At 38.6% G+C, this 21,765-nt stretch overlaps 1 protein-coding gene across 7 annotated transcripts in view; it reads right to left on the reverse strand.

Moving 5' to 3' along the window:
- PTPRZ1 (protein tyrosine phosphatase receptor type Z1) overlaps positions 1–21,765 on the reverse strand; it is a 145,556-nt gene that overhangs the window by 1,260 nt on the left and 122,531 nt on the right. For 2 of the 7 annotated variants that reach the window (XM_087765958.1, XM_087765955.1), the window contains exons 15-30: positions 19,359–19,444; positions 17,046–17,066; positions 16,784–16,880; positions 15,110–15,192; positions 14,253–14,387; positions 12,844–12,978; positions 11,610–11,773; positions 10,823–10,906; positions 9,099–9,234; positions 8,019–8,165; positions 5,800–5,893; positions 5,426–5,499; positions 4,267–4,395; positions 2,630–2,776; positions 2,198–2,340; positions 1,413–1,548 (exon numbers count right to left, since the gene is read on the reverse strand). In XM_087765958.1, the coding sequence (XP_087622084.1) occupies positions 1,413–1,548; positions 2,198–2,340; positions 2,630–2,776; positions 4,267–4,395; positions 5,426–5,499; positions 5,800–5,893; positions 8,019–8,165; positions 9,099–9,234; positions 10,823–10,906; positions 11,610–11,773; positions 12,844–12,978; positions 14,253–14,387; positions 15,110–15,192; positions 16,784–16,880; positions 17,046–17,066; positions 19,359–19,444 (1,811 nt within the window). The remainder of the gene's footprint in view (positions 1–1,412; positions 1,549–2,197; positions 2,341–2,629; positions 2,777–4,266; positions 4,396–5,425; positions 5,500–5,799; positions 5,894–8,018; positions 8,166–9,098; positions 9,235–10,822; positions 10,907–11,609; positions 11,774–12,843; positions 12,979–14,252; positions 14,388–15,109; positions 15,193–16,783; positions 16,881–17,045; positions 17,067–19,358; positions 19,445–21,765) is intronic. The other 5 variants (XM_087765960.1, XM_087765957.1, XM_009464127.2 and 2 more) reach the window with 3 other exon arrangements.

Genomic DNA, 21,765 nt, shown 5'->3' on the forward strand with positions numbered 1-21,765 from the left:
GGACCGGGCCGTTAGGTTAACAGGTTGGGCTCGATGATCTCAGAGGTCCTTTCCAACCTTAATGATTCTATGATGTGCTCAATTTTTGCCTTCTGAATTCTATCATCCAGGCAGATTTTTTCTTTTTTTTGGTACTTGCAGTTACTGTTTATGTTTTTGAAGACCCTGCCAAGTGTAGGAAGAGAGAAGAGACTTTGTGGGAAGATTCACTGTGGAGGCCACTGCCTAGAGGGAGCAGGGGCTCTCAGTTGGGTGCATTGGGAAATGGGGAGTGCCAGAAGCCAGCTGGGATGCAGTGTGGGCTGGGAAGGGGAAAACAGCTGGATGCTCTGTTCAGGGCAGCATCTCGGGAGTGCAGGCATAGCAAAGGCTGTGCTGCACCAGGTAACAGTGGATGGTCTAAAAGGGCAGAGGAATATTGTGGGTTCTAGGGTGGATATATAAGGATGAAGAATTTCTGTGATGGAAGGAGTGGGGAGCAGTAAGACAGACTAAATAGAGTGGGGTTTGGGGTCTGGACTATTAGGTTGCACTAAGAGATATGGAGTAGAAAGAGCAAAGAATTTGAAAATCTGCAGTAGGAGGATGGGAAACTGGAAATCTGAGATAAAGGGCTGAGGTATTTGCTGGAGGCTCCTGGGGCAAAAGGAGTGAAGGTCCTAATGCTGCTGCTGAGGAGGGAAGAGTTCCCATTTTCACTGCATTGTCTGCCAGGCACCTCAGTCTGGGCTAGCTGGGCAGGGCAAGGGGCGGACACGTGTGAATCCTGTGTCAAGTCCTGTTTGTGCTGTCAAAAATGTGATAATGCTAGCCCTAACGTTTCACTCTTAAAGTGTTCTCCTTATTACATCCATTGTAGCTCCACAGCAGTGAGATTTGTAGTGGTATGACCAAAGGGGCAGAGTTCACAGTTTTTTCATTTCCGTGATGAATTTTCATTCCTATGTCACTGACTTAGTAAGTAATTCTTATTTGTTATACTTTTAATGTTTTTTCTTTCTGTGAGTGCAGTGACAATGGTGTCATGTGATCATTCACCAGATTGTAAAAGATCAAAGTTTATCCTGAAATGGAAAACTAGGGTTAACTACTTCAGGGCTACTTGGAGTACAAATTTATTCCCGCTGAATTAAAACCTTCCTTTACATGACATAGTGCAGATTTTATGATGGTGGTGGCAGCTCTGCGCATTTTGAATATGACCACTTGATAACCACATAACAGGTTTTCATGGGAAATACTTTGTTTTGGAATAAGCAGCAGGTCCAGTACAGCACCTCTGGAAGACAGTTTTCATTAACTCATGCAGAAAATAAGATGCCAATGGTTCAGTAACGTTGCCCTAAGATCTAAGCATGCTAATAATACCACACATAGGAAAAAAATATGCACACATTTTGCTTAGTACTTACAATGTCTGTAAAGACTCCAGGCCTCATCAAATTTATCATCTTCGCTACCTGGTAAACATCCACTGAGTTCTCATTTTCCAGCTGATGCATCAGTGTTGTTAATGCACAGAAAGTGCCTGCTGTCACCCCTCCATGCCTTTGTAAAGTAAAAAAAACAAAACAAAACAAAACAAAACAAAACACAACACAAAAAAAAGTCTCTAGAAACTGGATCAAGTTTCTACAGCTGGAGAAAATACAAAATCCAGGGTACTGATAAGATTAATTTCTGCCATGTGATCTTTACACTTTCTGAAATAGGCCTGCTCAGCAGTGCCTTAACACAACCTTCACAGCACCTGGCTACAACTTCTGGAGAGTCTTTAAAAGTCAGTCTTAGAGTTATTTGCCTACAGTCGTCTACTAACCAAATCCTGAAGGCCTCAGGTCCTTCAGTATTTCAACATTTCAGTATTTTTGGCCATTATTAAACAGCTGGAGAAGGGTAAGGTGCCCCATCTAAATAGTTTTACTTCTTTCAATAATAGACAATGAAGCCCTGATTGATTTCCTCTCCAGTGCCCTACTCGATAATCATCTGGATCATCAAAATGCTAAAACTGAAAAGAAAAAATTGAAGTGCAATAAAATAAAAACGTTTTGCTTGTTGATGCAGCTGAAACAGAGGCAGAAGCACTGTTTTTAGGTGCAGACTTGGCCTTGTTTCAGCAGCTTTCACTCTAAATGAGATGAAAGGATGGTTCTACCAAAACCCATCAAAACAAACTGAAAGCTGCAGTTCTTACTCATCATGTACAATCATGGGTCCATCACGGTTGGAAGTTTCCTCTTTGATGATGCTGATCAGTTCGAAAGTTTTACTAATAGGGCTATCAGGATTTGGCCATTTTGGACACTGAAAATGCCTCACTTCAAGTACATAATCATCCTAAAAGAGTGAAAAAAACATAAATCAATTTGGTAAAAGATTGACTGTCTTCATTCTTATCCTTCACCCTGTTCCAGTCTGGCTCCAGTCTCCAGATACAGAATCCCACTGCTGCAGAGGCTGGACTACCCTATTTCCCATGTCACCACATTACCTACAGAGGTTACTCCTTCCGTGGTGTTTCAAGGGCATGGAATTTTATCACTCATTTACCATAGAAAATGTAATAAAGTGTAGGCATTACCTTGAATAAATCAAGTCCTGAGTTACATGTTTATGACAGTGTTACCTGTGTAGCTTCTAAAATAAAATCTTGGATTATGAGCTTCTCCTCGTTAGACAGACACTTGTGTTCTTCAGCAATCATAGTAACTTTGAAACTCTCACAGTTTATAGGCTCATCTTTGTTTGGCCAGTATACAAATTCATCTTCAGCCTCCAGGAAAAAGAAAGAAGCCATAAAAGTAAGTAAGTAATGTTGAGCTCTTAAAATAAAACTTAATCCAATATAATAAATAATGTGTCACGTATGTAATCAATGCAGCCAGCTAGATTTAAATTGACAAATCAGAATTTGAGTGGGATTATAAACATCACAAGTGATGGTTTTCAGACACCTCTGTAGTGATCTTGACCAGAAGACTGCTGTACCCCGTGGAGACAGCGACCCACATAACAGTCAACACGTGCTGTGCTGCGCTGTGCCACACGCCCAGCCTGGCCTTCAGGCTGTGTTGGGGTGCCTGTAGCCCACGGTCACAGGATGAACTTAGCTGGTGGATTGTAACCTAAGAGCCTGCAGGCAGCTCCTGCTCTGTACCGATGATTACGCCACTTGCATGGCCTTGAGATTATCTAGAAGTGCAGCAAGAAGTTCTCATGAGAACATCCTTTCTGTTTGACAGCACAAATGATGGACAGAGTTGTTTTCTTTTAAGAAAAATCCTGTAACAGTTTGAATGACCAAAATGGGGCTAACCCTTCCATGGATGGGAGCTGCATGGCATGATGTACCTTGATCAGCGGTACATTCAGTGCTGCACAACTCGGGGTTCCCAGCATCTATCTGATGGGATGTAAGATTGTCTATACTCCTTTATAGTGTTAGCTCTAATAAATAGCATTTTAAATGATACTTTACAGAGTCTGAGTGTCTTTCTTACTGGGATCATAATGAACCAGCACCTCCTGGCAAAACAATTCGCTTATTACAAGGGCTAACTTAAAAATCCATCTGTTTTATAGGAATTGTAACATTCATAAAATATTTGATGAGAAGAAAAAAACAAACATTGTCTTGGTTGTACATGTTTTTCCAATCATGCAAGACTCTCCAAAGCATTTGCATGGCTTTCCTCCAAACTCATTACCAAACACGACGCCCTCTCACACCTCAAGATTTCTCTAAGTACCAACCTAAAAGCTCTCAGATATTCCTGCACTTCTAGTAACTGAAAAACATATTCATTTGTTATTAAATTACACATGTGGGAGGAACACGTGAGCTTCCTTTTCTGTTCAGAGTCAGATAAATCCCTGCTAAACATTTGTTTGTAACTTTAGGAGATGAGCAAGAGAAACAACCTCATATTTCTCCCCCTACCTAATAATGGCTGAAGAAGCCATATTAGAACTAAAGTAAAAGTCCTGGAGTGAAAACTAACCTTGTTTAATGGTTACTTCTGCTCTTTGGCTCTTTTTATAAATTATACAGGAATGATTCAACACTTTCTCATGCCAGTTGCAATCTGCCCAGACAAGGATCTCCAGATTTCCACTAGATGATTTGGGGATTTTACACTCAGTACAGTATTATTAATAATTTTTTGCAAAATCCAAGATATTGCCTCATATCCTGCATATTTCAAAATGGTAATACTAATAAAATTCATACATAAACCCATAACAATCAGCCACAAAACTTACCATATTCTGGCTGTCAGGAAGCATGACTATTAGCTGGGCATTATGGTCCCATATCATTCTCCAGAAATCCTTGATAGTGTGTAGTAAGGGATGCTGGGTAATAATGAATTCATTACTTTGATAATAACCCTGCAAAACAAAATCAACAGACTCAGAATTGATGCCTAACTATTAACATTTAAAGGATGCTTCTAGTGGACAGAGCCAGAAGCCTAGAAAATAAATTGCAGACTTGTGACTCCTTTGGCTTCCTGCAAATATTAGAAGAATATAAAACTTCCCTTGCAGTATTTTCCAGATGAAAAGAATAAAATCAATTACACTGAAATAATTTTTAAAACTTCAAAAAATTTAATAAGAAAAAAAAAAGACAAAAGAAATCAGTGGAGACTGGAACAGCCAACTCAGAATGAAAATACATTAACTCATACACACATGCTAATTGTTCTACATTAGCCAGACTTCCAGAGGAGCTGGCAACCTGAAAAAAATAAAAGAATACTTGAAAGATCTGCAAAAATCCCAAGTGGTCTCTCAATTTGTACAGATGTCCCAGGTCCCAGGTTCTTACCACAAAAGAGAGCTCCCTTGCACTAATGCACCTGATGAAGGCTCATGCACACACAGCACTGCCAGGGAGCTTTCCCGTCTCTACCCTGAATGTCCAGGAAGCATTTACTCCTCCCTCTCAGCTAATGAGGGGAAAAGAGTTGAAGAAAAACCCAGGGAACAAAGAGATAATGCAAAGCTGATGAGCTATGTTGCCTAGGGCTATGCCAGTTCCAAAAGCTCTGTAAGGTGACCAGGTAGGAAGGCAAACCACAATACAGCCATTAAAAACTAACTTGTTAGTTAACACTTTTAGTTCATCTCAAAAGATCCTTCCATAGGTGGCATTTAGCTTTACCAGTTTTTTAAAATTATGATGGGATTTCTGGTTCTATGGATTGTTAAAATGCAATGCACTTACCCAAACTGAAGAACAGTAATAACAGCAATAATACTTCCTGGGGGAAGTAACTCTTTCAGGCAGCGTGAATAATGGAAGAAAGGAGCTTTCAAAATCAGAACTGTGCCCCCCTAACTCGGGCACATGGCAGCTCTGAAAACAGCTGTACAATGGGACATTGTTTTTCACCAACACAATTCACTGACTTACCATAATATAGGAAGCATTGATGTAGTCTGTCCCTTCACCAGACAGTGATGAGATACCCACTCTGGATCTTTCCACTGTAAAAAAAGTCATTAACTAGTATGTATGTTGCAATGACTCATATATTAGCAATTATCTCGCATATCTCATAGTAATGATAACACTAAGCTCCATCAATCAGGATAAAGCGTTATCCAGCCATCTATTTTGTTTTCTATGTGTCGTACTTAAATAACCTCTTCACTAAAAGTACTTTACAGAACATTGCTCCACACCAATGCAGATGCCTTCAGTTCTTGCTGAGGAAAGATTAAAGGTTTGACACACAGAGTTCATGAACAGCTTGCCATCCAGAGAGCTGATGTGAACAAGCTTACCAGGAATGATGGATGAAGTTCGGTTCTTTTCTCTGTTACACTGTTTGAGTGCAGTTGAATAATCACACTGCTGTGTGTTAGACTGGCTCAGTAACTGAAACAAGGAAGGTAAAAAAAGTCACAAAACTGTACAACAGCCGTTCCTTCATTAGCTGAATTAAACAGAAGGGTGCACGTATTGCAGGCTAGCTGTCTCTCTTAACTTTAGGTATCTAGTTATCTGGCTAAACTACTTAGCAAGTCATCAGAATTTTTTTTCTTCACTGTTTTATCAGTTTAAATAATTCTTGAGCCCTGGGCCCATAAGCATGTCTTCGAAGGAAATGCCACTTTATGTTGTTCCAGCCCCCGCAGTGCTTGTTGCCATCCTGGTGTCACTTCCATTTTGCCTGCACAGCTGGTTGTGTAACTTTAGTTTTGGAAAACAGCAAATGTCTGTGCAGAAAAATCTGTATTGTTATACAGATAGTATAGCTCCTGATGTGAGGCATCTCTAGATATCCCAGTTATGAGCTTCCTGATTTTCTCTCCAAACCTGTGAGAGAAAAGTAGGATTGATCTGGGGGAGGTCTCATTGACTTACTTGTTTCAACTAATACAATTCAAATAGACAAGAGTATGAAAAGGAACGAGTATGTACACCACAATGGTGTATATATACTGCTTAGGTGTGTAGTAAGTTTGGAAAGCAGGTTTTTCCTAGTTTTTAGGGGTTTTTTTGATTGCTAGAAAAATCAACCAGATTAATCATAATGTTCAAAAGAATTCAAAAGACTTTTCTGTGATGTTTTGGGCTGGGCACGTGTTGCTTTCAGATGCTGCCTGCTTTGGAAAAACATATAGCAAACCAGGGAATTTCTATCAAAATTAATTAGACCACAATTGTTTTTCATCTAAAACAGTTCTTCAGTAAAACAAGACTCCACATTTTTGTTATTATTGGAATAATTTTAGCTTGCAAAGGAAAATGAGATTGAATGAGACATGTCCCTTTCTGATATTTAAGCACTTGAAATTGGAGCTCTACATGGCTCCTGCAATTTGCACTGTACACTCTGTGTTTATACATATTTACACACTGTTTGTTTATATTATGTGTTTTATTCTTTCATCTGTGTAGGGAAGGTGGGATGCTTATTTCTCCAAGCGCATCACAGCTGAGATAAGAGTCCCTACTTTTCCCTAGGAAAAAACAGTGCAACACTGTCAGATCATTCAAGCCATAATAGCAGCAAACTGTGAAATCCTTTGGTATGTTTTCCTTATTCTGTTGTTCTGTATTGTTCATTATCTTGAAGGAATACTAGTTACTGTGCCTACATGACCAAAATACTTCAGAAAATAAATATATTAATATTTTTCATAGCCTCGTTATCTACCGATACTACCTAAGGACTTATCTGCCTAAGTTTTCTATTTATGGTCCAATAGCTAATCGTAGAAAGAATACACATTATCCCATGCAGTCCTCCTTAGAATTAAAATCCTTAGAGAGAAAGGTTCTAATAATTGATTTCCTGTTCAATTAGGGAGAGCAAAGTCTGTTTTGCCACATAATCCGGAAAACATTTAAGTGTGATTTACTTCTCTGGATTCAAATTCATTTGAAAAGGTAGGATTTTCTGTGTTTCCTCTCTCAGTGACCCAGTGAGCGAGCTAGACCTCACGTTCTCCCCACAAGTCAATGAGCTGTTTCTCTCATAGGTTCTGGGCTGTTACCTGGCTGGGTCTGCTCTTTCTCTGGGTGACTGAAAGCCCATGCATGTACACAGTGATCTCCACATCCACAAGCAACAAAGCGTTCACTTATTGCCTGCTCAGGTGAAATCTGTCTTCTAGCCAGTGTTGTACACTGAGGGGAAGATGTTGATTGACCAGTATAGCTCATGACATTTTTGCCAGAATGACATCTTTCCGGACTGTTGTTTTACCTTTGGGATCTTCGTGCAAAGGCATGTAGTTAGATTTTCCCAAGTCTACTTACTGCCCTATTTCTCATGCTCTTGCCTTTTTTTTTTTTAAATTCCTTGTTTAAGAGTATGCAAATAATTCTTTTGTCCGAACTGACTGCATGTATTTGTTAAATTGCTCTGAATTTAGGCTCAGCAGTTAAATTTTAGATAGAGAAAGCTAATGAAAGTTGTGTTGAGATACCTACTTTTAACTCATTCAAGCTTGCAAGCCTAAAGCTTTTCATGTTACTATCTTGGAGAGCTCACCTTGAATTGTTTCTCCAGTCTGGTCTTTCCTGTCGGTCCAGGTATCAAGAGAGCATTAACATAGGCATGAATGTGAGTCTCAAGGACTTCTGTTTCTTTACTGAGTATCGCTTCAACCAGTGCATCATGAATGAAGATGTATTGCTCCTAGGAAAATAAAACCAAACATCCGAGCTCTGATTATTTTCAGATACCCCTGGACACCTCTGGCTAAGCTGCCACTTCTGACGTGGTCAGTATTTCTTCACAGCGTGCTGCTGTAGGGGAGTTTTTTCAAAAGTGATCCGCTACAGTGAAGGCTGTCCCTCTGCAGTGACAGTACACATTTACAAGCAGAATTGAACTACACCTGCAATGTATATATGATATAATACCAAATCCCCACCACCTGTGGTATCTCATGTTCACTCTCCCTGCCTTTCTTGCAATAAAGTGATCACTCCCAGTTCCTACTGCTATCCTCTATTTTCTCTTTCACATCCTTTGGAACAAGTGCCCATGCTGTTGTTGATTACCTTTTTTTCTATTGAAAGGCACTGGGGAATCTAACCACCTGTTCTTGAAACCTGAAATAGACTTTCAAATACCCTGCTGTTGTCCTTACTGTTTTCTTCTGGTCTTTCACTATTCTACATATAATCTTCAGTTTAAGGCAGCTACAGATAATCTTTCTGAAACAGCTTTTTTTCCTACTTTTTGTTGCCTGATATCAACTGTTTGATCAGGTTCAGTGAAGATCTGAACACCTGACAATGCTGTTTCCTTAAAAAAATCTATGATAAAAATGCATGCCCTGCCAAGAAGGCGCTACTGCGGGAAGCATGACTTATACAGACCTTCTCTCTTCTGAGTCCTCCCTAAAAAACAGCAAGAGCTCACAGACAGGTAATTTCTAGTGCATTGCTCTAAGCGAGACTAGAAGGATGTCTCTATAAAAACAAGGGAAGCAAAAGGGAAAGTCCAGTCTGGTGGCTGGTTGCCAGTCTGTCTGGCGGTGCCAAAAAGAGGACTGTATCATCTCTCCTCCTGCAAACAGAAATAGTCTGTAATAGTCTCTCGCTATATATCTTTTATTCTTACCTCAGTCTGCACCAAGTAGTTCCTTTGGGTACGTATGTGTTTTAAGAATCCAAATATATTGACTGTCCCTTCATGCTGAATTTGCTGCAGCATGCTGTCTAACACTATGTACGTGCCTGTCCTTCCAACACCAGCACTACAAAACAAAAAAATAGTCTTGAGCCTGAAGTAAAACAATAATGAAAAGACCTGTTTCTTATACATAGCTTTTTCAACAAACTGGTGCGTAGGGAAGATTTTCCTCTACAGATTATTTTATTATATGATATACTTTGATAAAACTTCAAGGCTGGTAATGAAGAAAAGTCTTTTCAACTCATCTTTTTCTTTGTTCAAGAATAGATCTAAAGATAATTTTCTCAAACAATTTTTAAAGTATTGATTGAAATAGAATTGAAATTGAAACAGAAGGGGCTTCCTGCAGGACTGCAATTTTCAGGCTTCTGATATTCCTTAGGATACTTTGTCAAGTATACATAGAAAGGGTGGCATATGTCAGCATCTGGGTACAGTTAATGTGCTCAAGTTCTTCTATGTTGAAACACACGTCACTTTAAAAGGAAAGTTGCATTATGCCACCCATTACAGATATAGGAGATTTCAAAGATACTGCACTGAGGAAAACCCCAGGAAGGGGCAGAGCTGCTGAAGGTACATCTGCAAAAGAAAAAGCTTTGTGCTCTTCAGATACAGCTAGATGGCAAGCAGTGGTTGAAACCCTTCTTAAAAAGGGAAGATGCAGAAGAAAGGGTTAATCAACTCACTCCTGTTATGAACTCTAACTCATTTAGCATAAAAACGGCTGTATCATAAGATTAAAACCCAACTTTTTCTTTCATAAAGTATCTGGGTAGGTAGTACAAGGTCAAGAGGTAATTTTTTTTTATCTAGTCATATATAGAAATTAGTTCGTTGTACTTCTCCTCTAAGTTATGAGGAACTGTTACGGGTATTGGTACATGTAACTTGAGAGCAACGCTGTGCTGGGTCTGCGTGGTCCCTTACGGGCAGATCCAAGCTCAGTCCATACGTGCTAATTCAGTCATCTCATCTCTTCCACAGATGTGGCACAAAGCATGGGTAGGGTGAGCTCAGATTGCTGTAATAAACTGTCTAAACAAATGTGATATAAAACTGAAAGGTCCAGGTTATTAACACACTATTAGACACAAAAAAGTATAAAGATTACCAGACACCATCTGTACTTGTTATGAAAGACAAAACATTAAAAGTACCAAAACATAAAAATAATAGCTAAAAAAAGTTTCATTGAGTTTGTCATCTGTGTCCTCCATATAGCCTGTAAAGATAAATAAAAGTTACATTTCTAATGCAAGATGACTCCTTTGAAATTCCATAGTGTGTGGGGACAGGTGAAGTAAAAGCTGAACAAAACTGCCTACAGGCAGAGGTGAGTTATACCTATGACCCAATGGAGAGGTCTGACTGAAGCCACACAACTTACCACTGTTCACTTTTTAAAAACTCAATTTAATTGACTTATAGTGTATTGCTGATCTCTCAGCCCGCTGGCATAGATATCAGACTTGGCATTTTGGGGAAACTCTTATTTTGAACTTCCCGAGAACAGGCAGGATGTACACAGCAGCAGAACAACTAAAATGTGGAATTTTCATTTTCCAAGCTAAAAACAGATTTCAGTCAGATTAGATAATCCCAGAAATAAAATATCTTCATTTGCAGCATTTGTGAGGCGACTTTACCTGTTGGCTTCCTCAGAGTCAGCTCCAGAAGGACAGAATTCATGAGGAGGTTCTCTTTCCAAATGTTCCATCAAAGGTGAGGTACTACAGTGGAAAACCAGAACCTGCTTATATATTTTACAATAACCCGGTCCTTCACGGGCATTGTGAAGTCATTCCAGGCCCTACAAGCCCTTTTTAACCAATTTTCCCTGAGCTGCCCAGTTCTAGTGAGCACTGACAGAACACCTGCCTGCACACTGCGGCACATGCAGACCTCAAACCGTTCCCCAGAATGCTCCTCCATTGCAAATGACTGCTAGAGCGCAGAGCAATGTTAAAAACAGCAGAGTTGTAGTTCAGCCAGGAATAGAGTGAGTCTTCTTTTGTGGACAGAGCTCCTCTTTAGGGTTACAGAGTATCCCTGCACCAAAGAAAGGATGAGCCAAAAACATCCTAACGATATATTCGCAGAAATGAAACAATTACTGCCATATATGTATCTGGTAAGCTCATAGCAATCAAGAGAGTAGTATAGAAATGTGCAAAAAAGTAAAAAGAAAAGCATTTTTGCGAAAAAAAGAACATAGTGCAGAGCAGCATCATCTTGTTTATGGAGATTTATAGAAGTGGCACAGACAGTTGATTAGTTGGCCTTACCAAGGACAGAAATATCAGCTAAGGAATTAATTTTACTCCATCAGGAATTGTTAAATGTGAGAGTAAAATTTTGCTTAACCCACCACTGAAAAATTCTTTTTTCTGCAAAACAAAAGCGGAGTGAACCTTATGGCGGTAAAAACCACACCTGCAATGAACCACAACAGGCCCGACAGCATGGCGCTTGGCATGCGATGCCTTCCGCACGAAGGTGAGCACGGGCAGTGTGTATTCTGGAACACCCATGTCAGGCCACTGGGTATAATGGTACTGAGTTACTATACGTCCACTAGACCTCCCCTTCTGGGAACCCTGGAACAGAAAAAGAATTCCATATGTAAGCAGCCCACGTCTGAACGACAATTCCTCATAATTTTATTTCCGTACCTGAGAGTTATTGAATTAGTACTGTCCCTATTTAGTTAACAGCGTGCCTCCTAGCTCTGAATATTTCAGCTTTCAAACAGAAGAGGAAGGGCCAGTGCTTCTGGCCATCAGCTTGCCCTCTGAATGGAAAAATGACCTGGCACTGTCCCTTAGAAATCCACAGAGAAAGGCTAAGAGCACTGGAGGGATAACAAATTACAGCTGCTCTTAAGAGTCACCAGCTGTTTCTGCCACTTAGTTCCTCTGCTGGATGGACAGAAAGGGTAGGATTCGCCTCACTAGCTTCAGTGATCTACAAGGGAAGCAGCCTTGTGTAGGCTGCTTTTCTAAGCTCCCTCCCTCAGTGGCAACTCAGAGGCAGGGACACCTTCAGAGAGCAGGTCATCTCATTCAAAGATTGGTTCCTAAAATAGGCGGAATAAATTACTTGACAGTAACTGCTCTACTTTAGCCATGAATTGGGAGGCCTGTTAGATGTCTAACATTTAGGTGGCTGAAATAAATTAAGCTTCTAGAATGCCCCTCAGAGTAGCCAGTGTCACACTGCTGAGCTGAGAGCACGCTGGTTCTGATTACAATAAAACAAGGTGTGGATTCATCTGCTTTGCAGGAGGGGAAAAAATCAGTCCTTAAAAAGGAAAATTGATAGCTGAGGTGGATGATTTAATTCATACCACGTTTTCTACTAGATGCTCACTTTCTGAAAACGTATCCTCCTGCTCACCAGGCAGTCAAAGTCCAAATCAGCTCTCCAGTGTGATCACAGCCTTTTCCCTGATGGTCCTACATCACACCAGTACTACAGGCCAGTATCTTCTCAATTTGTTGATCTGGTCAAATCAACTCTGAAGTTGATGAGCATCTTTGCTGGCTGAAACCTACAGGATTCAGCTTTACCTATACAACAGAAAAGAGCTGCCAACTGCCTTAAAAATATTCTGAGTAACTTTCAATGCTCCCTTTTGCCCAAACTATGTTTTCAGGCTGCCACAAACCTTTTTGATCTTGGTGTTTCTAAGAGTAAAATTCCTCACAGTGTAATAGGCGAGTACATGAACACTCTTCTGAGTAACCAAGAAGTTCCCATATTCTTCACTACCTTCGGCAGGCCAGTACTGGTCACATTTTCTCTGTTAGAAAGCGAATGAAAAACAGAGAAAAAGAGAAAGAAAACAAAATGTCAAACTAGCAAGCTGAAATGTTCAGATTTAAAAGCACAGTCAACCACAAAAACATACAGGGATTCTCAATATACCCAGTTTATAATAGACATGATCTTCAGCGTAAGAGAACAAATAATGTGTATTTTACGCTGTAAAGAGAGATGGCTGTGCAAAGATGCTCTTTATTTGGAATGCTCCAAAAAACAGAGGTTTAAATCATACTATCAGAGTTAAAGGGCTCTAATATTGTAGAACCTGACATTCTATAGGCACTCTAAAATCTAAAGAAAATAGCAGATAATCCATAGGAAAAATAGGAATACATTCAAGTCAGCAGAGACATATGTGGCTTTTGGGCAGTTCATAGCATGGGCAGAGTATACTTATATCTGATCAGCGTGGGTAAGAGTGAGCTTGTGCGTGGCCAAAATCTACAGTAGAGAGCTGTGATGTCCAGCCTTTTTGTTGGGTAGCCATATAGCCTTCTCTAGGAGTACTAGAAGAGTACATGTTTATAGCATGGTGTTATAAGTGGTACTCCCAGTGAGGCCCATTTGCTGTGTCTGTATCATCTGACAGATGCTTAATAGGTCATATGACAAGATTTACATGCATTTTAGGCATTGCTGCCAGTATGTGGCGAGTGTGATGCAATGTCTCCTCATGTGACCCCAGGGTACACGCACGCTCCCATTACATAACCAGAGAAACACACATCCTGTGATGGGGTCTGACCTCATTTTGTCTCACTGGACAAACATGTATCTATCATGTAGCAGGAAAGGAACTGTGGCTCCCATGGGATGTTAACAGGGAGCCACCAGTAAATATCCAGAAAAATTCACCCGAACTATGGTCTTCTCCTTTCCTGGGTCTGAGGCACCCCTGAGAAAGAGAATGATGGAGGGCAGATTGCTAGCAGAATGTGGCACAAGGTCCACAGTCTGGCGACTCCTGAATATACACAAGTTTTTTTTTTCAGTGTAAGGCAATTTTTTTGTAGGTAGAACATGATATTTTCAAGACTTGTTGTAGACAATTGAGTTTAAATGTTTTCTTTAGTTTCATACTACAAATCCTCAACTTTATACTTCTGTAGCCAATCCTAGTACAAGCTACTACAAACTGTTGCTTTTTGCTCAATAAATGCCTAAAACAGATTTTTAAAAGAGAGAAAGGAGTCTGCTAGAGGTAGGTCTATCAACATCAGAGAAATAAATAATAGACAAAGGTACTCATACCCTTCCTTTCTCAACGAGATTAGTTATCATCACAATAACTTCTACGTTATGTTCCCATATCATTCTCCAGAAATCCTCTGCTGTTGATTTTAGTGGCCCTTGAGCTGCAATGTAGGCTTTTGGCTTGTTGTAGCCCTAAATTGAAATATAACAAATGACACTTGTCAAATCACAGTCCATGAGCAAAAGGGGGTTGGGAGAGTACATGACATTTTATGTATCTATTTTTAAAGAACCTCAAAAGCTTTTAAGTACTTTTGAATTTATAACTATCCCAATTGCAGAAACCCTGTGGTACCAGATGCAACTGTTATGTCAATGTTTAGCATTCCAACAAATAGGATATATATTCAAGTGCCCATATTCCGGCAGAATGTTGACATGATAGTGATTATGAGACATCTGTTATGACAGTGGTTTAAAAAATGAATCAAGATCATGCACATGTAAATTACTAGGTAACGAAAACCGAATAAATGGTACCTCGGTGAGGCTCTCAGCCAAATGGCATCTTCCTCTCATGAGAATATCTCAGACAGAAGAATTAACCACATCATACCAAAAACATATAAAAGAACAAACATTCAGATGCAAAATGCTTCTAAAATGACTCAGATGTGACAGAACATTTTTTGTTTCATAAAGCTCTTCACTAAGCTGCAGCTGCTACAATATCAAGATGGATTCAAGAAAGAATTGGAGTTTTACCTGTGCTTTAACTTTGTAGGCTTAACTTAGATCATTAAAGCTTTTTTTTAACAAAATCTGTAATATTGTGATATTTTTTTTATTAAGTCTATTCATTTCCATACATGAATTTTTACAGAAAAGGCTGGCAGATAAAAAAAGGCACTTACATCAACGTAGTTGGCATTAATGTAATCAGTCAGTTTTCCATCCTTTTCTGCAAGCTGTGCTAATTTAACCCTAGTATGATCATCTGTAGTAAAACAAGGGAGAAAATAAGCATAGTTTTCTGCAAGAATTATATTCTTTCTATAAGAAATCTTTTTAAAAAATATTGAAATGGATTTTTATAATACCTAACACTAATACAGTGACAATCACATATGCAAACATCCTGTGCTTAGGTATGAATCAGATTCAAAATTCTAGTTTGCAGAAAAATAAACTAATGAACCCAAGGATTCAAGGGGAGGTATTTAAAAGACGTGTAGATGTGGTGCTTAGGGACATGGTTTAGTGGTGGACTTGGCAGCACCAGGTTAATGGTTGGACTTGATGATCTTAAAGGTCTCTTCCAACCTAAACAATTCTATGATTCTATGGTTCAGGATTTAGTTGCTTGAACAGCAGCAACTGGGGTCATTTTAGGCACTGTGACATATTCCTCTACAGCCTCCAGCTGCTGCTTGTGAAGGCACATGGATCTTGTGTAAGTCCTGTGTCATTGATTGCCAAGGCTGCACAGTGGGATGTCTCAAATGACAGCAGGCACCAGTGTTTAGGCACATTAATTCCAAGCTACAGAGCAGGGACTGGAGAGCCACGGGACTGTGGAGAAGCTGGTCAGCTGAAGAGCCTCAGCAGTGGCTACCTCAGCTTTCTGTAGCCTGCACTGATTATAAGGACCAGAGACTTGATTCAGTTGCACAGGGCAATTCTTGCTACTTGAGCTGCCCTAAGCTGCTTGCACTGCCCTTTGATAAAAAAGCCACTGGGTTGGCACCTTTTGTACGAACAGGTACAAACACAGAGTGGCAGAGGAAAATCCTGACTTTCCGACGCTCTAGAGGTATCTTCAGTCAGGTGGAATGGGATTTCTTGCTGCTGGTTTACATTGCCTTCTGCCAGATGGGCTGATTCTGTCTCTTTTTCTATTGACCTCTAGTGACGCTGAATGCTGAACATATATTTAATTTAGAGCTTCTTGTTATCAGAACAAAGTTGAAATACCATAGAGAGTTAAGAACAATATATTAAGCCACCAAAATAATCAAGAGCCCAGAGGCAATAGCTTCAAAGGGAGATTAACAAAACTGAATAGATGTGTTTCAGAAAAGAAAAATCTGGGATAGTGAAGAAGGGCGATCCAATGGGAAAACATGTGTCCTGGCTAATGAAGCTGATCTATTACATTGTGGCAGGGCACAATACAGCATAAACCCAGTACATTTATATTTATATATGACAGTAAATATATCCAAGGATTGTGAAGTTCCTAGAGAGGATAAATCATCATTATTCCAGATCAAAGATGGATTAATTTTGGCAATCAAAACACAGCTTCTTTGGCTTTATAATGGCATTGCAATGAAATCTCCCAGCTCCCTTTGGGTCATCACAGAAGACACAAATATGTCTTGCTAACACATGCTCATCAGAGCAGCAGAATGCCAGAGGACTAACTTGGAGATGTGAAATCCCATGCTACTCCTCTCCAAGCATTTTGCTGAACAGTAGCCAGAGCTTTCAGTGTAGAGGTATTTTTTTTCCCTCTAATAACATATAAATCTTCACTTGTCTATAATTATTTCTTAAACAAGACACCAAGTGATGCATTTACTTACAAGCAACAATGTTTATGTATCGATTCTTATTCTTGTTGTCGGGGTGATTAGAGCTGTCTGATGTAATACCTAGATCTACAGTACAGCTCTGGATTTCCTGAAAAAAAAAGTATGTCATACTTTAGTAAGTATTAAGATACATAAAATGTCTTAATATACAGTAAGCCAGCATGAAAAGAACCACAACCTTATACCCAATTATCTATGATATTTTACAACTACTTCATTGCTAAAAAAAAAATGCAGTGAAATAATTCCTTACCTGATAAAACTCTTTCAGTGTCTAATGAGGGAATGAATGCAAAAAAAGTAAAAAAAATCAAATTCCACAGCACAGAACAAATGGATAAAAGTGTTTATATAAATTACAATTACTATATGGAAAACAGTTATGGTCATGCAATATATATCTCCATAACAACAAAGCTGACTATTTTGACATAACTCTTAAAGGAAACAAGAGGTAATTTTCCTGTTAAAATACTGGCATCTGTTTTCCTATCTTTAGCTTTAATGTTAGATCTTCAGCTGGTGAAAGCTTATACATATGACCAACATCACTGGCTTTAGCCAGGTTATGTACATATTTAACTGTTCATTGGATTTATTATTGGTCCTTATAACTGCATTAGTTTCTCTGTGGAACGCTTTTGCTCTCTTTGCATTCAGCTGTGAAACCTTCACCGGAGCAGGCGAGCGTGCCGCTCAGCCAGCCTCATGGCGCTCGGGTGAAGAACAGCATTACAGCTCTCCGTCTGCCAGCAGTTTCTCAAGGAACCCAATGTTTTTATAAAGAGAGAGACAGGCCTGAGAAAGACAGGCACAAAGTCTACAAAACTCACAAAATTAATTTATTTTATTGATTACTTTAATTGACAGGAAACTCAAGCATTTATAAGGGCCACACTGTTAAGTAGGAAATATGTTGTCATGACTAAAAGTACTATAATAATGTTTCCCAACACTTTTTAGGATTTATTTTAACATTAATCACCTTCACCTTCAGCTATTTAAGTTTATATATATGAAAAGTAGTTACCAGTCTGAAAATTAGATTTTAAATATGAGTTGTTTTATAGTAATATAAATAAAAAACCTGAACCACCCCCGTAACCTCCTCTCCAAATGTATGCTGACTCTGCAAAGACAGTGACTGTATTTCATTTTTTCCATATCTTCTAAGTTCTTTATTGGTAGAGAAAAGACTGGGAAACTAATTCTGGGGTAGTCTGTAAAGCCAAAAAGGATCTCCAAGAAATTATAAGGACACTGAGGTTTTTGTAATAGTTAAAAGAAGCATGAAATATTTCAGATGGTGTAGGTGTAGTTCAGTGAGATGCAGCGTATTTGGTCTTTGGATCACTGCTGTAATTTAGGAAAAGAACAATTTTAGGAAAAGAACAAGTTAGGATGAACAATTTTATTTCTGTATTGCTGTCCTCACTAATGGTGAAAGAACTTTGTTACCATTGTATTTACACAGTCCTTCAACATCTGCTCTTATTAACAGCCAGTCTAGCTGGAGCCCAGTCCTGTCAGCGCGTATGCACATGTGTAACATATGAACATGTACTGGGCATTCGTAAGTATTTTCAAGTTTGGTCCCACAATCAGATGGATATTCTCAATGTTAAATGAATTGGAGAAGAAGTGCTGATGGAGAAGGTTAGGTGAATGACGTGGAATTTTTGGTCCATTAGATCACAACACATTGGCTGGGGAAACAAAAGCAAACCCAAAAGATGCAAAACTATGCATTTCTTTACTTTCAGTATTGTTTTTACAGCAGGAATATTACAATCATATTTTAAATTCATAGAGATCAGTTAAAAAACTTGTTGCCATCCTAACTGACCGATTTTGTTAGAAATCACTTGTCAAGAATTTTAATAGCACAGCTTTAATTACAGAGTTTGGGTTTATAATGTTTATTTTATGTGACTTAAGTTAGAACATATCTATCTTTAAATTGCTTGTAATGCATATGAATGTGAAAAACAATGAAGTTCATTAGTTACATATGGTGAGAGTAACATTATATGATGAGAGCATATGTTTCAAAGTTTTGAAATACCTCTTATGAACCATATATTTTAGGAAAGGAACTGTAAAGCTTTCACTACCACATATGAAGACTACATTAGCTCCCCTGTTAATCAGAAGTCTTGCCACGTGTACTCATTACCATATTTTTTTGTCTGTAAATGGAACAAGCAAATGTGGGTAGCTTCTGCAAAATTCAATTGGCATTAGTGTTGGAAAAACTTTAGATCTACAACTGTATCTGATAAACCATATAGATTGCATTATCTTTGCATAGTTTATTCACACAATCATTTAGTATTTATAACAGTGATAAACATTCCCATTTGCATCCCAGTCCTGTTAGCTTTTGTAAATCTCCCTAGTCTTTATGCATAAACAGTCCTTACTGGGCTCACAGTACTCATATTTACATGCATTTATGAAATTGGTCCCCAAGTCAGAATGTAATGCCCAGTTCTTTGTTTCCAGGCATTTAAACTTAACATTATTTGTATGTGCTAAGAAGAAAGATGACGCCATAGAGCCATACCTCAAATTCTTCAGAAAAACCATTACTTGCATGTAAATCTGCAACATGTTTTGGAAAATGCTTTATTGGAATTGCTCCAACATCATCTTAGGGGTGGGAAAAGACAAAAAATATATTTATGAAGAATAAAAAGCCAGTGACATATAAAGAAGTTTATATGTAGGCAATCCACACAACATCCTGAAATAAGATTTTTAGCATGAACTTTGGATATACAACTCCCACAAACATAAAAACACCCTTTAACACCATTAATATTTCCAAAATCATTCTCTAACAATTACACATTTCTAAACGACTGTTTGGAAAGAAGATATAGAAAATGCTGTGCTAGGTCTTGCTCCATCTTTATGCCCCCAAAATCAAGGTGATGATTCTGCAAGATGCCGAGCTTGTCTGTAAACTGAAAAGCACTCAGAACTACCTCGAAGTCAAGGGGAAATGGGAGGATTAGCAGTTTGCTACAGGATGTTCAATGGGAGAAGGTAGGAGCAGAGCTCTGAATACTACTGGTAAAGAAAGAATGATCAGGCAGAGGAGTCTGGGTGCTTCAGGCTGATTAGTGTTGCACTGGGACTCAGATACAGTACATGGACTAGCCGCACAGTCCCAAGCCTACTAAATTATGCCAGTAATATAATTTTAACTGATGGGTTGCACGTTTGCAGTGGCATCCAAAGGAAACAACTAATTTTCATCTTTTACTGTATGAGTGAGTACTTCCAATAGGAATTTTCCCCCCATTCTCCCCAGGATACTATGATTACCTATTGATAATAAACTTATGTCTGATCCTGGGAGTGCTGACTGCAAATTTTCACATCAGGCTTTAAACTTCATGTTTTAAGTGAAAGATTTAAGTTTAAGACTTTCTGGATACCCGCAAAGACAATATCTACATTCTCAACCAATAAATGTGATTCATGTAATGCCTGGGTCCTGACACTGAGTCTGAATTTTCCATCTGATGTTTATATTTCAGGACATCTCTTTTTTACTTTATACAAATACAGAAAAACACTCTTGTGTAGAACATTCATTAGAGATCATGTCAAAAACCTTTGGGACTTTTAATCTTTCCTGCAAATATGCTATGTAAACAAAGTCATCTGTTCTGTTAATTACCTGTTAAAGGATGACATTATTTCAGCTAGTTTTGGTTCTGAAGAATAATAACTTTTTTTTTAAAGCCTTTCATGATTAGAAAAATGTTTATTTCACAATTTGTAATTTTATCACCGTTTCATATGAGAAAGAAATATCAAAAACGTTGAACGAGAACCTGTTATTTACATCAACAGATGTTCAGCATTTAGGCCACCTAATAATTTTAGCTTTCAGTTATGAAGAATTTGTTGATTTGTATTGAGATCCATCTGGTCTTCCACTTACATGAATGGATCTGAATACAAAAAGTGAATTTATCCAGTCAAGCCTAAGAGAAGCTGAACAAATGTATAACACTACCTTCACACTTCAGAGATGAAATCTGACATAAAGTGTTTATTCTAATGATATGCAAACACAAAACCAGAAGGGAAGGTAGATGATCCTAAGAGCGAGGACAATAAGGGAGAAAGAGATCTCAGGTTTGGTGTAATTACTGTTTTATTTCCTTGCCAGTGCTAATCTCCCAATTCAACCACTTCTGACTGTAGGAATATAGTTTATATCTGGATAGCAGGTATCACTTGAAACTACTTAAAGGTTGATAGTGGGTCCTAATATTACCCTGTAATTCATTATTTGTTCTGAATGCGTCTTTGAGTTATTCTGTGAAGTGCCAGGGCATTTTCTGTGAATAACTGCAATTCTCCTCTCTCTGCCAATGAAACCCCACAAAAGGAAAACTTAATATATAATGAGATCTGTGGAGTGTGCTTTTAGTCATAGTTACAATAAAAAATTAAACTTAGCAGTTACAAAATGCTCTTCCTGCTCTACGCTCTTTGCCAGTATTATATCACCGTTAGTCTCAATTGCTGTAAAATTACACTGCTGAAATACTTGTGCAATAGAAAACACAAAAACTGCTCACTTGACATCTGTTGCACACAAAATAAAACAAAAATATCTCCTCAGTGCTTGCAGCTTTTTCCACAAAATAATTTATGTATCTTTCAGTCACTTAGAAACACTTTTCTCTTTAAGTTAATATTTATACGTATTTTAGAAGGAAAACCTTCAGCATCAAAACACATATTTTAAGCACTCAGAATTATGAGTGCAATTCTGTCTTATGATAATGGAAAACACTATCTCCCTGAGGTGAGCTGGTCAGGAAAAACTGCAAGAAAATTATGCATTTGTACTGCAATATAGTTAATGATAGAGAGCAAGAGCAGAGATTTCCTATAATGACTGCCACTTGACATTCATATATAATCACATGTTTTCTGAAATCAAG

The sequence above is a fragment of the Nipponia nippon genome, unplaced genomic scaffold (genome assembly GCF_047370975.1).
Source record: "Nipponia nippon isolate SJK-2023a ecotype South Korea unplaced genomic scaffold, ASM4737097v1 scaffold_3, whole genome shotgun sequence".
Classification (NCBI taxonomy): domain Eukaryota; kingdom Metazoa; phylum Chordata; class Aves; order Pelecaniformes; family Threskiornithidae; genus Nipponia; species Nipponia nippon.